The 14822-nt window shown below is 37.5% G+C and overlaps 1 protein-coding gene across 3 annotated transcripts in view; it reads right to left on the bottom strand.

Moving 5' to 3' along the window:
- Kpna4 (karyopherin subunit alpha 4) overlaps positions 1–14822 on the bottom strand; it is a 65083-nt gene that overhangs the window by 32066 nt on the left and 18195 nt on the right. For all 3 annotated transcript variants that reach the window (XM_038347197.2, XM_038347199.2, XM_038347198.2), the window contains exons 2-7: positions 6697–6741; positions 5945–6034; positions 5806–5835; positions 5656–5708; positions 1756–1851; positions 931–1016 (exon numbers count right to left, since the gene is read on the bottom strand). In XM_038347197.2, the coding sequence (XP_038203125.1) occupies positions 931–1016; positions 1756–1851; positions 5656–5708; positions 5806–5835; positions 5945–6034; positions 6697–6741 (400 nt within the window). The remainder of the gene's footprint in view (positions 1–930; positions 1017–1755; positions 1852–5655; positions 5709–5805; positions 5836–5944; positions 6035–6696; positions 6742–14822) is intronic.

Raw genomic sequence — 14822 nt, 5'->3', positions numbered from 1 at the left:
AAATGTCTGCTGGAAACTATAGGCCTGTAGGCCAAAGATGGATGCCCCAACGGTACAGAGAAACTTTGGGTGACTGTCCAGGCAATGAGATGTCTCTATGATTTCTAAAGTTTTGAAAGTTACTTATTTCTCATTTACTTAGGTAATATTATATCCTTCTGGAGTCTTTGATGGAGTTAAAAAATAGATAATTATAATTGTTTTCCTTTGTTATGGTAAAAGATAAAATAGATATAAATATAATAACTATAATTCTTACTTGATAACTTTTGTTATATGTAATTTTGCTATGTTAAAGTTAAAGCCTTCTTTTTTTTATTTAAACAAAAAAGAAAGGGAAAATGATATGGGAGAGTCTTCTGTTTGTGTTGATTTCATTCGTTAATAAAGAAACTGCCTTGGCCCTTAGGTGGGTGGAGTAGATGGAACAGGAAGAAGGAAATGAGGTAGATGGCTCAGATAGTCGCCATGACTCTCCTCTCTGAGATGGACACAGGTTATGATCTCTCCTGGTAAACGACCACCTCGTGGTGCTACATGTATTACTAAATATGGGTTAATTAACCAATAAGAGGCTGAAACTAATGGGCCAGGCAATGTTTAAAAGAATACAGTTTCCATGTAATTGTTTTGGGTGTAGAGCTGGCTGGGTGGCGGGACGCAGCCCAGCTGTTCCATCTACAAAGGAACATACTCAGGAGAGCTGTTTCAACAACCCTAGGTCTTAGGGGTAGATACTATTCTGTAATTTAGCTTTTAGGAGGATCTATGAACTTATTTATTTATAAAGATGAGGCCTCAAATTCATGATCCTTCTATATCAGCCTCTCAAGGGTTGGGATTAAAAGCATGTGCCACTATGCCTGGCCAGCAGTTTATTTTTCACCAATGGAGCGGAGGCGGTGGATAACAATTTTGTTAACTACTCACTGGATTGAACCACAGCTTGTGTCTGTTCAGATGTTCCAGATGCAATGTTTGTCAAAGCCCATGCAGCTTCAAACTGTAAAGAAGGACTACAAAGAGCAAGAGATTTTAAACCACACATTTCACTTCACCTACATGTCTAGTAACCTTTTTCCCCTCTTTAATGTGTTGTTCCAAAGTTTACTTATCTATCTATCCTTCAAAATATAACCCAGTCATTTCTTAGTAGCTTTAGCTCTTTCTTTACTAAAATAGATTCTTACTGTCATTCCTCAGTTTTCAAGCACTTATCTTGCCAGATTCCCAAGTTCCCAAGTTAAAGTCATTCTCAAATTTGTTTTTGGTGCTTATCATCGTTTTAAATTTCCAATTCTATCCCATAACCTCTTTCTTCTTCTTCTTCTTCTTCTTCTTCTTCTTCTTCTTCTTCTTCTTCTTCTTCTTCTTCTTCTTCTTCTCCCTCTCTCTCTCTCTCTCTCTCTCTCTCTCTCTCTCTCTCTCTCTCTCTCTCTCTCTCCTTCCCTCCCTCCCTTTTTTTTTTCTCTTCTTTTCTTTTTTTAAGAAAATCTCTCTCTACAAAGCCCAGGCTGGTCTTGAACTGAAACTTCTAGGTCTCAGATGATAAGCATATATCATCATGCCTGTTTTTTGCTTCTGATTCAGGGTCTCTAGTCCAGATTGTCCCTAAACTCATTATGTATAGCCAAGGATCATTTTGAACTTCTGACCGTCCTGCCTCTACCTCTTGAATCTTTTTCTTTTAAGATTAAACTAGAAAACCTACCCTTTCCAAAGAACATGATGTAATTTAAAATAATATATACTTACTTGTCATCTCTTTCAAGACAATGAACTAAAATAGGCAATATTCCAGATTTTATTAAGTCATCAATTGGTGGATTTCGATCACTGGACAAAAGTTTCCTGTAAGATAGATACCTCCTGTAAAACTTGATGTCATGTATTATTATTACAATTAAGTTCACATTCACATAAAATACAGGCACTGTTGTAAATCTAAAGAGATATGTAAGTATATACTTTGAAAGTTACTTCTTATACTTCATATAATGCAATATTTTCTCTACTCATGAAAAGATCGTTAAATTAACTCTACAAATAGGGCCATTAATTGGAAAACTATGGTAGACATTTTGATACTTTTATTAATCAACACAATTCCCTCACCACAGTTAGGAATATGGCAACTAAAAAGGCAACCCATTTTTTTTTCCCCTAAAAAGACAGGTTCTTACTATGTAGTCCTGGCTTCTGCCTCCTGAATGCTGGCATTTAAGGTGTGACACAACTAAATATTTCACATGTGTTATGTTTGGAGTTAATTCTATGCTTAGAGAAAAGGAATTAATAGGTTTTCAAAATACCTAAAAATTATGCATACCAGAAGAAGTGATCACAATGTTCATCCCACTCTATATATTATTAAATATCATGAAAGCCCAACAACATTAACATAAATCTTCTCCTTATTGGAATTTGCTGTACAACTACATAAAGATAAGGTTTAAGAAAGTCTAGTCAGAGCCAGGTAGTGTCCACCCAGGCCTTCCAGCACTCAGGAGGCAAAGGCAGGCGGATCTCTGTGAATTCAAGGTTAGCCTAGTCTACAAAGCAAGTTCCAGGACAAGCAGGGTAGTTACACAGAGAAAACACTGTCTCGAAAAACCAAAACCAAAAGAAAAAAATGCTAGTCAGAGCATCAACCTATATAAACTGTCCCCATATAAGGCACAGTTATTTATTCACTATCTTATGAATATAAAACTCCTTCTCTTACCTTTCAACTGCTCCATAAGGAGGCTACACCTTTCCTAACTAGAGCCTGGTACCACTGTGATCTCATCTCTAAACATTCTGTATCCTAATCTCCTTGCTCAGAATGGCTAGCCATCTATTTATTTCAGGTTCCATACCACCTCTCAATTCTAAGGTTATGTGTACAGCATAGTCCCACATTTGCTACTGGGTGCCTATTCTCTATTAAATTCTAAACAATTACTACTACTACTGTTTGTTTTTCTTTCTTCTTTTTTAAAGACAGTTGTCATATATCCAAGACTAGCTTCAAACTTTCTATGTGGCTAAGGATGATCATATATTTCTGATCCTCCTGCTTCTACCTTCCCAAAACTGTAATTACAGGTGTGTGAAAATATACAGAGCTAAACTAGGCAAGCATTCTACCAACTGAGCTATCTATACCTTCAGACCAGAATCTAAACTTCTTCAAGAGAAATTTACATACTAGCAGGACATAAAGAAATCAATCTGAAACTGACCCAGAAGCTACCTCTGTATTAGCTAGTTTTCATAGTGTGGGAAGGGCAATGTAGGCCTTTGGGGAGAGGGGTGAGCGGGGTGGGGTGGAGGAGAACAGACACCAAAGGTTGTAATCAGTGTTGGATCAGCGTAGGACAATACTGACATGCTAGGAAAGAAGAACCCACTGATGCAAAGGTGGCCTGACTGCTAACAAGGGCAACCTAAAGGGCTTTCCTGTTTCTGTTCCACAGAAGGGAATTCATACAGGAACTATAAACCTGGTCAAAAGTTAGGGAGGTGATAGTCCTTAGGGGTAAATATATAATTGTAGTTCAGCTAAATCATCATGTTGCCAAACTGCCTTCTAAATATTAATGTTTATAGTTATCGATTTATGCTTGGTCAAAAATATTTTTGTAATGATTAATACAGAGACCTATATCTGGTCAAAGTACTAAGAAAAAACTACTGTCGAGTATTCAGCCCAAAATGGGATATTTTTATTAACATGCTCTCCCTTCAGGGAGCAGTACACATCACAGAAGCAGGTAAACAAAGTATGTAAGAGTTGGAGGCCACGTCTTCAGGACCTAACATGGCCATGGAGCTCATGAACTCATGAACAGGTATGGTTACCTTCACAAGACCAAGCTTTTCCAGCATTGGATGAGGGAGGGGTTCACAAGACCTCACTCCTAGTGGCAGTTGACCATTTTTGAGAGTTATTTCTCTTTGGAGGTGTGGCCACTGGTAGGCTGCCCAAGCCCCAGTGGATGGGAAGCACTAATTGGTCTCAGTAGGTTAAAGGAACTTTTTTGAAAGGGAGGACATGAAGTTAGAAAGGGGAATCTGTTGAGGGAGAGTCAGGGAAGTGAGAGAAGGGAGGTAGATATGGTCAAAATACATTGTAGGCATGTAAGAAATTTTCCTATAAAGAATAAAAATATTCTATTAAAATCAAGAAAATATTGCACAGTATTTTCACAGTATTGTCCACAATTCATAGCACAGTACTTAGCATAACTATAAATAAAAATCAGGGGCTTTTATCTTATTTAATTTTTTTAAAAAAAATATTTTATGTATATGAATGTTTTGCTTGCATGTGTACGTTGTACCCAAGGGGGTCATCTACAGTTGGAGTCAGGGACAGTTGTGAGCTACCATGTGAGCTGTGGGTGCTGGGAACTGAACCCAGGTCTTCTGCAACAGCAGCGAATGCTCTTAACAACTGAGCCATCTCTCCAGACCCTCCTTTTCTCATTTCATAATAAAGAGTACAATACCTACAAAAAAGCACTTTGGTGCCAGGGTCTTGATTTGTGTTAAGGCTCAATAGTTTTATCTGTAGTTACTTTTGCAAAAACATTGCTAACATAGTGAAAAAAGGGTAAATAATAAGTACTAAAATTATCTTAAAACCAGTTTGCTCTTATATATCCCTGAAATTGTCTCAGGATTTCTCTGGAACCCAGTTCAAAGTCGTACCTTAATCACCTTTCCTACAAACATGAATTTGCTGTTTCAGAACGTGATCTAACTTATACCAAACTCCAAGCAATATTTTAGCCTATGGGATACAATAATGTAGCGGTGCTACATTTTCCCCATTTGTCTTAGTTAAGGTAAATACACATAAGCAGGACATGTAATAAAATATAAAAGAGTCACACACTTGATAAGATATCACACAAATCTGTGAAAATTCTCTGCACTTTACAATCTTATCAACTACAACCAGTATCTTGTTTAAATATTTTTTGTTTGAACAATCAATCCTTCTATATCTATAAATATACAAAGCAACCATTATGTTATATCCTAACACAACCATGCCTTCCTCAACATACTAGTTAATTCAAAGATCTTTCTCAATAATAAATTGGGTATATGTATGTGTGTGCTCATGTATGTGTACATGCACAAAAGTGAAAGCCAGAGGTGCAACCTCAGAATCCACCCCTCAGGAGCTACCCACCTTGTTTTTTGAGACAGGGTTTCTCACTGGCCCAGGGCTCACCAAATCAGCTATGCTGCCTGGCCAGGGGAGCCCCAAGGATAGGTCTATTCTCCACTTCCAGCGCTAGCATTACAGGCCAGCTACATGTTCAGCTTTTTACATGGGATCTGGGGACTTAACTTGGGTCCTCGAGCTTGCACAGCAAGCACTTTCCAGGATGAGCTATCTCCTCAGCTCCTCACTAAGTTTTTCTGGCTTTTTCCTAAAAATATGACAACACAAGTTTCACAACTGAAATGTACACAATAACTTGGCATTTCTGGCTTACAAAAACACTAGTGTATATGCAGCAAATATATATTTAATGTTTACTTGTTATACACGATACATTACGCTTATAACTCAATTTACTGTTTTGACTAATATAAGTACTTGGTTACCTAAAGGAAGGGTCTGAAGAACTTGAAGTTGAGCATTTGACTCACCTAGCAGCTTGTACTGCACTTAATTGAATTCCTTGGTTATCACTTGAAGCATTCTGTAAAAAAAAAGTAAAGCAATTTATCACATGAATACACAGTAATTAATTGTTTAGTTCAGAAAGTACAAAGAGAGGTGAATAAAACCCAACTTACTTGAACAATAGCTTCTAGAGAGGTATTTTGCTGGCAAGAAATTAAAGAGAAAACAAAGTTAAAAGGTCATCTTTAAATGTTCTCTTTATAAAAAAATCTTCCATTGGAAGTTTTAGATTACCAAAATAACATAACTTACTACTCTAAAATCACCATCTATATCAGAGTCTTCACAGATATCTTCATGTGGCACATTTCTTCTCTTTAAGAGATGTTCATCTCTTTTATTCTTTAAAGAAGAATTTCACATAAGAAAAACAGTTAATTTTCATATAATAGTTAAGCAATCCTGTGCCTACAAACCAAAATAATGAAGCGCCTTTTAAATGTAAAAACAAATTCAAAAAAATTAAAGCACGTTGTGAAATAAGCACTGACCCTAATCACAAACACTATTAACTTCTAGTGAACTGTGAACTATTGTCAAAACAAAATAGTTTTACTAAAATGGCTAGTGTACAGTTTAAGCCAGAATGAAACACACACACACAACACACTCAAAAGTACTAAACCATTTACACATCATCTGGAAGTGACTCTTTATTACCTAAAAGCAGAGTCAAAGCAAAAGCTGGGCGATTCACTATGGCTTACACTTTACATAAATCATTAAAAGTTAAAAAAATAAACTTGTTCATATCCATTAACGGAAAGTGGGCAAGGTACAACTTGCCCACTTTTCAACAGCTCTCTAGGCTTAGTTAAAAAATTTGTTTGGGGGGGGGGGGGAAAGAAATGCTGAGCACTTGAGACTGAAAAAAAACTTAACTATATTCAATAAATACAATTTCATTATACAACAGACTGTATATTTTACAAAAAATATAATGTAATATTTTCTATATGTTACCAGAACTATTTCTCAAAATACCAATAGTAAGCCATACTTACCTTCCTTAATTCAACTACAACTTCATTTCGTTGTCTTCTCATAGTCTAAAAAAAACAAAAACAAAAACAAAAAAACCTTTTTCTTGTTTCCAACTGCCTGTGCATTAAACTCTCTCACACTTTCACCCAAAACTGCATTTTCTGATCTTCCACAAACATACTCCAACTCCATCTTATAAATGGTCGTTCCATCCTTCCATTTGCACAGATATAGAACCTGGGGCCATGTTTTCATGTAGTATATATTCACTCATCCAACATCTTATTACCTTTTATTATCACCTCTGTAATTCTTCTGTCCAATTTGTCATTCTCTCTCTCAGACCACTGCAAATGCCTCCTAATATGCTATCTCTCTTGTTCTTTTTAAAAGTATTTTATGTGTATGTGTGTGCATGCACACCTGAGTGCATATGTACATGACGTGTGTGCCCAGGGAGGGTAGGAAAATGGCATCAGATCGCGTTAATGACAGTTGTAAGCTGCCAAGCAGGTACTAGGAATAGAACCTAAGTTCTTTTTAAGAGTAAGCAAGTGCTCTTAACCACTGGGCCATCTTCTGGCCCTCTCTCTTCCTCTCTTGCATCTTTCTCTCTAGTCTACTTTTATCAGAGCAACCCCAATAATCTTCATTGCTTTAAGTTTTGTATACTATGTATAAACTCCTTTGGCAACTTGGTAAAAATCAAATTATCTTCTGATATAGAATTTTTAAACAAGCACACACACACACACCACACACATATTTAAAAGAAGACTAAATCCCAAACGTGAAAATATAAAGGAATTTCACGTTTGGGATTTAGTCTTCTTTTCAATATATGCAAAATTTTGAAAATGTAAAGATATTCTGGCCCAAGCATTTTGAGTGAGAGATACTCAACTTGAGCAATGAACTTTGCTTATTGTAACACAAAACATCTATATTCTATGCCTCATGAAGACTGCTGTGTCTCTACGACGTATTAGCTAAAAGAAGGTTAAAAATGTTATAATAAGAAAGACTTCTGAGGGACAGAGGTATTAAATCCCTGGGAAGGTTGCATTAGTAAGCACTGCACCTTAAAGGCGACAGGAGTAGAACAATCTTTACTTTCTTCACATTGGCGCAAACTATTATATAAGTCCCTCTGCACCGTAATATAGCCTATTTATTAAAGTTAGAGGTTTCAATAATTTAGAATTTAAAAAAAAGCAAGCCAGGAAGATCTCAAACTCAAGGTTGGCCTGAGCTATATAATGAAGCCCTGTTTCAAAAACCAACTGACCTACTTGCCCTCTGCTGCCAAAAAACAGACACTAATAAAGCATTTATTGACCCAATTTAACAATGTAATAACAATGTATGACTAGAGCTACTGTTACCTATAAATTATTCGCAAAGTAAAAGATTGGACAGTGTCTTTACTATAGGATAAGAGTTTAACTTCTCTTTCCAAAGTAAACCCATCTCAAATCAAGGATTTTTACTTCTGAGGGCCTATGAAAGGAGCATAAGGCTTCTTAGATCTCTAAGTCTCCCCTCAGTTTAAGCATCAGACTTTGCATATGACATGTAGATACAATGTTTGTGAATTCACAAAATTCACATTGCACTAAAACAATTACAAAATTTTCAAGCAACTGGTTCTTAAAGAATCCAGAATGTCATTTCTTTCTCAAAAGTATGCATGCTTTTCTTTGAAAAACTATTTACCACATTTCTATCACTATATTAGAGTTTAAACATGACCACTGCTCTTAATGGAATAAAGGTATACCTTCCAATTAACAGCTACTTAATTTCCGTTGAGTGGCTACCTAACTCTTGCTAAAAGTCACTCTTTAACTAATACGCAGCTCTCTGAAACTCTAAAATTAATTCATGGTTTAACATATTGTAAGAATTTTGGTATTTAAAATTTTCTTAACAAGACCAAGACTTAGATTAATTAGAAATTATTCCCATTAGAGAAAAAGCTTTAAAAAATGTAAAGTATGAAGGTACACACCTATAACACCAATAATGTAGAATCAAGGCAAAAGACCTCTAAATTGAAGACCAGCAGAGGCTAGAAAATGAGACTCTAATCTTAAAAACAATGCCCAGTCCACAATCTATGAAAAATTTATTCATCACTTATTTGCTAAGCACTACAAATACGAAGATGGATCAAAGACACAGTATATCCACACCTTCAAGAAGAGAGAGACAGTTCAGGCAATAAAATCATTTGCCACCAAGCCTAAAGACTTCAGTTTGATTCCCGGGACCCACATAATGGAACAGAAAGATCAACTCCTACAAGGTGTCCCCTGATATTAGTAGTGTGGGGTGTATGAGTGCATAAGTGCACACAATGTAATAAAAAAAAGTTTTTAAAAAGAAGGTTGTACTCTTATGACAGAAACAGTGTTAAGACAGCCTCTTACTATGTAATCTTGGCTGACCTGGGGCTTACTATGTGGAACCAGGCTGATCTTGAACTCATAAGAAATTGACCTGCCTCTTCTTCTCAAGTGCTGTCATTAAAGGTATGTTACCATGACTGGCCTAAAAGGTATGAGAGCTAAATCTTGACAGAATGATTTAGATGAAGATATTCCAGACAGCCAATATAGTATATACAAGAAAACACAAGCTAAAAGAAGGCATTTGCAGCCAAGAGTGGTGGTACACACTTGTAATTCCAGTACTGAGAAGGCTTGAGGAAGCAGGAAGATCAGCTGATCTCAGTTCAAGAATAAGTGAGCAACACAGAGAGAAACTCTGTCTCAAATGAAGAACTACACGTAGATAATAAATAATGGTCAACATTCTTAACTACCAGGGAAATGCAAAGTTACATAAATTAAAGTTATAGTGGGATTCCATCTCATTCCAGGCAGAATGGCTATCCACAAGAAAATTAAAACAGCAAATGTTGATAAGGATGTACGGCAAATGTAACAATGATGCATTGCTGGTAAGAATGTTAATTAACTGTCACTATGGAGGAGACTGGAGATATGGTTGATGTAGGAAGTCCTTCTTTGTATGTGTTGCTTTTATTGGCTAATAAATAAAGCCGTTTCAGCCAGTGGCTTACCACAGTAAAGCTAGGCAGGAAATGCAAACAGAGATATAGAGAGGAAGTAGGTGGAATCAGAGAGACACCATGTAGCTGCCAAAGGAGACAGAATCTGGATCTTTACCAGTAAGCCACAGGCTTGTGCTAACACACAGATGAATAGAAATGGGTTAATTAAAATAGAAGAATTAGCCAGGAATATGCCTAAGCTATTGGCTGAACAGTATTGTAATTAATAGTTTCTGTGTGGTTTTTCAGGTCTAGGATCATTCGAGTAGTCTCCACCTACAGATGGTTGATGCGAGGGATTTGAAATAACCAAAAGTATGGAGGTTCTACAAAAAAATGAGCAGCATACATCTGTTATATAACCTAGCTATACTATTTGTGGGTATATATCCACAAGAATCGAAGTAAGTTTACTATAAATACATGGATAGCTATGTTTTCTGCTGCACAGAACTAGCTTCTGTGACATACACATGAATGTATAAAGCCAATATGGTATACATAGTCAATAGAGTTTGACTCAGCCAAAGAAGAATGAAATCATAGCATCTGAAGGAAAATGAGTAGAACTAGAGATTATATTACATGAAATAAGCCAATCTCACAATGACAAATATTACATGTTTGTTTTCTTCCCATCTGTGGAATTTAGGACAGAGAAAAAGGGACATGAAATTCAAAGAGAACACCATTAGAGGCTCTGGAGGAGCAAAGGGAGGGGAAATAATTTTAAAAACAGATAATAGCAAATCCAAAATATGTGTATATATTATGGAAATGAATGAAGTTTATTGCTTTTACAATTAATATACACTAGTTTTTAAAAGGTGTCATATTTAAAATCTGTGGAAGAATCAGAAATGAAGAATGAAAAGGTAAGCCAAGAGTTCCATCAATTTCATAAAAAGTTAAGTACACTTTGTTTTATCTGCAGATTTTAGCCCAAGTAGGCACCACAACCTAAGAATATTTGGTAGGTGCAAGTTCTTTAGCCCAATTAATATGGTAAATCAAGAGCTGAGCACGTAGCAGTAGCAGATTAAGTTTTCAATGCCTATAATTTATATATGGGTCATTTCAAAGCATGGCATGTAGAACTATTTCCTACAGTAATATTTTATTTATGTTTTAATAAATAAAGCTTGCCTAAAGATCAGATGGGAGACAGAGGCAGATGGACCTCTATGAGTTCAAGGCCACCCTGGGCTACACAAAATCAATGCTGAAACAAATTCAGGGGGTGGCAGCTCACACCTTTAATTCCAGTAGTAAGGATTCACACGTCTTTAATTCTAGCACTAGAGGGAATATAAAATGGGAGGAGAGAGAGGGGCTTATTCTGCTTAGTCTGTGGTCGCCCAGCCTTGGTAGTGGGGTAAGACTTCTGTAGTGGCTTGGCTGCTTTGCTTTTCTGGTTTTCGGGTTGAACCCCAACATCTGCTACAATCCCATACCACTTTAATAACTTGCCCATGCTAAATGGCTTCCTGGACTGAATAAGCCCGTTACTGACTCAAGCTCCATATCTTTCCACTGACATTGAGAGGAAACTTGAATCTGATGCTCATCACTAGTAGTATATATAATTAGAACCTTATTACTGCTGCCAATAAACACTATCTGTGAGAAATTTTAAACTATGGTTTGAAAATAAGAACCAAACCCTTTCCTCAATGAATTTTCTAGTAAAGTATCCCAGTAGGCACCCAACACTGATGGGACTGTAAATACTACGCTGGTGGCTGTTGGGGACACTGGAGAGAGGACATGAAAGCAACGGCAGTGACTGAGGATAACAAAGTAGGGCAAACAGATTAAAGTCAGCAATCACTGCTTCCAAGAATGCTCATTTTTCTTCAAACTTTTCATGTTTGCAACAGGAGAAACAAAAGCTGAAGTGAAGAAAACAACACATGAAAAGTGACACTGGGAAAAATTAGGAAATAAAATCAGATTTAATCAGATTAAGGAAGTCAGCAGAACCCAGCTTTTACAAGACTGCGGAAGAATCCAATTTCTCTGCTGATCTGGTGCATTCTGAGAAGAGGAAAAAAGTATTTTTAAAAAAGAAACAATGTTAAACTGGGCATAGCAGCTTACGCTTATACTCTCAGTATTAGGAAGGATGGGACAAAAAGATTGGCCTCGAGTTTACGGCTAGCCTGGACAACATATGGAGACTGCCTCAAAAACCAACAAACAAAAAACTAAAAACCCCGGGAATGGAGATTTGATTCAATCGTTTAGAGCATTTGGTTCCCAGCATCCACACTACCTCACAACAATCCCAAATTGCAGTTTTGAGAGATACAAGGTACTAGGCGCTTAAATGGTGCACATACATATACAATATACAAATATAAAACAAAGAAACAAATCAAAATAACCACCCACTTAAACACAAAATGTTAAAAATTCAAGATGATGGCATCATCCCAGCTCTCAGAGGATCACTGCAATGGCGATGCCAGTCTGTTCTCTATAGAGCTCCAGGGTAAAAGGGCCACACATAACCCATCACAAAATCCCCCACCAAGAAAAATTAAACAAAGGTAAAATATGAAAATCAAGACATTAGGAATGCACAATTTTCTTATGAAAACAATTTATTGTCTATTGCTTCTTAACATACCCAGAGCTGGGAAACAGCAAAGTATCCTCTCTAGGTCCTGCCTTTAAGTGAATCAATACATATAATAAAAATCAATAAAGGCACGTAAAAGGAAAGAGAATAAAGCAAAAACCAAAAAAACATGCCATTAGCAACTTGCAGGCCAGAGGCTGAGGAGACTGTTTATGTGGCTATTAGAAGTCACACTGATTAAGGAGTGGTTTTATAAGGTGTCCCTTTCATCTCTATGGACCATTTCAACTTTAGTTTCTCTAGGTGCAACAAACTGACAAACTGCCAACTACATAACAGAACATTTTATGGGTTCCCCTACTGTCTCCCCACGGGCTTCTGGCCTTTGCACTCAGTCCCTCAAACCTGCACTCCTATCCCTGAAAAAATGGTTTATTGGAGTTCCTCGGTTAAGTTCATTGTCTGCTTGGATAGCCCTTTGAAGTTGCTCAGAATGGGCTGTCACATGTCCTAGGAGGATAAGGACCTCATTAGCATGCTTTTCCTAATTGCTTCTATTCATTTTATTCATGAAAAATATTTCTAATTTAAAAAAAAATTATTATTCTATGCGCATGGGTATTTTGCCTGTATGTTTGTCTGCACATCACTTTCATGTCCGGTGTCCATGGAGGTAAGAAGGGGATGTCCGACCCCTTGAAACTGGGGTTACAGACAGTTGTGGATGCTGAAAATTGAATCTGGGTCCTCGGGAAGAGCAGCCAGTGCTCTTTTTTTTAAACTACTAAGACATCTTTTCAGCTCCTCTTATTGAAAAATTTAAGCAAATCACATTATAGTATTTTGTAACCGGAAAGAATAAAAATCATTTACTTTAAATTACTTCATTTTAGAGACATGAACTGAGACTAAGTGACTTTCTTAAGAATATCAAGTCTCTCCAGGGCATAAGGGCACATAATCCCAGCACTCGGGAGGCAGAGGCAGGCAGAACTCTGTGAGTATGAGGCAGCCTGGTCTACAGAGTGAGTTCCAGGACAGCCAGGGCTACAGAGAGGTCTTGAAAAACCCAAAATTGCCGGGTGGTGGTGGCGCACGCCTTTAATCCCAGCACTCGGGAGGCAGAGGCAGGCAGATCACTGTGAGTTTCAGGCCAGCCTGGCCTAATAGAGCTAGCTCCAGGACAGGCGCCAAAGCTACAGAGAAACCCTGTCTTGGGAAAACAAAACAAAACCCCAAATCTCCCTAGCTTCTGTGCTGACAATATACCATAGCTTCAGTATTTCAGGGAAGAGACCTGAGTGGGGTCAAAGAGCTCAAGTTGTGTGTGTGTTTGTGGTGTGTAACCCTACAAAATTTACTACACTGAACAGGACATGAATGCAACAAGATAATGACGCTGAGGTTCTGGCTCAGGCAACTGAAGGACAGAAATGTCATTTACTGAGATAGGGCAGACTGAATGATTACCAGGCAGGTTCAGGGAGCTGGATGGATCACTCACTTTTGAACTTACTAAGTTTAAAATGCTTGGAATGTATAAAAACAACTTGTCAAAATAGTCAAAGGAATCTGGACTTTAATCAGGTTGGGACTAGCTAGGCATAACAGTGCCTGCTTATATTCCCAGCACTCAGAAAGCTGAGGCAGGGGAACTGCAAATTCTAAGCCAACCCAGGCCATTATAGTGAGACCATGTCTCAACAGTTGCAAGTTAAAAAAACAAAGGGAGAAGGGGAAGACATCAATTTAGAAAGTTGCTAGTATAAAAATGCAAGACCAGATGACCTGATGAAATCCCCTATGGTACAAATACTGTGTGCTAGGAACCTCTAAGAGGTAGAAGACTAAAGAAGGAAAAGTCAGTGAGACAGAACACAGGAATCTAGAGCCACTTGGGGGAAGGGAAACTTTTCAAGGGACCATAATTATACCAAGGATACACTGATGAAGACTGTGGTGTGGCTCAGTAGGCAAAGGCACTTAACATAAAAGCCTGACAATCTCAGGTAGATCCCTGGAGCCCATGTAAAAGTGGGAGGAAAGAACAAACTCCTTAACACTGCCCTCTAACTTCCATATACATACACACACTCAAAATGCTTTAAAAATAAAAAAGATGGCCGGGCGGTGGTGGCGCAGCTGGGCGGTGGTGGCGCACACCTTTAATCCCAGCACTCGGGAGGCAGAGGCAGGCGTATCTCTGTGAGTTCGAGACCAGCCTGGTCTACAAGAGCTAGCTAGCTAGCTCCAGGACAGGCTCCAAAGCCATAGAGAAACCCTGTCTCAAAAAACCAAAAAAAATAAAAAAATAAAAAAGATGATGACCAAAAACTACCTATTACTAAATATACATTAAAAGTAACAAAACAGATAATAATCACCATAAGATTCCAAACCCTGCATCTACTATAAGATATGGCCTATTTCTGTTATCATTTATTGTTTTGTACAGCAGGTTGTGAAACCCAGAATATTGGCTA

Source organism: Arvicola amphibius, chromosome 11, assembly GCF_903992535.2.
Source record: "Arvicola amphibius chromosome 11, mArvAmp1.2, whole genome shotgun sequence".
Lineage (NCBI taxonomy): Eukaryota > Metazoa > Chordata > Mammalia > Rodentia > Cricetidae > Arvicola > Arvicola amphibius.
The sequence above is the reverse complement of the archived record's forward strand: the minus strand, read 5'-3'. Positions and strand labels throughout refer to the sequence as shown.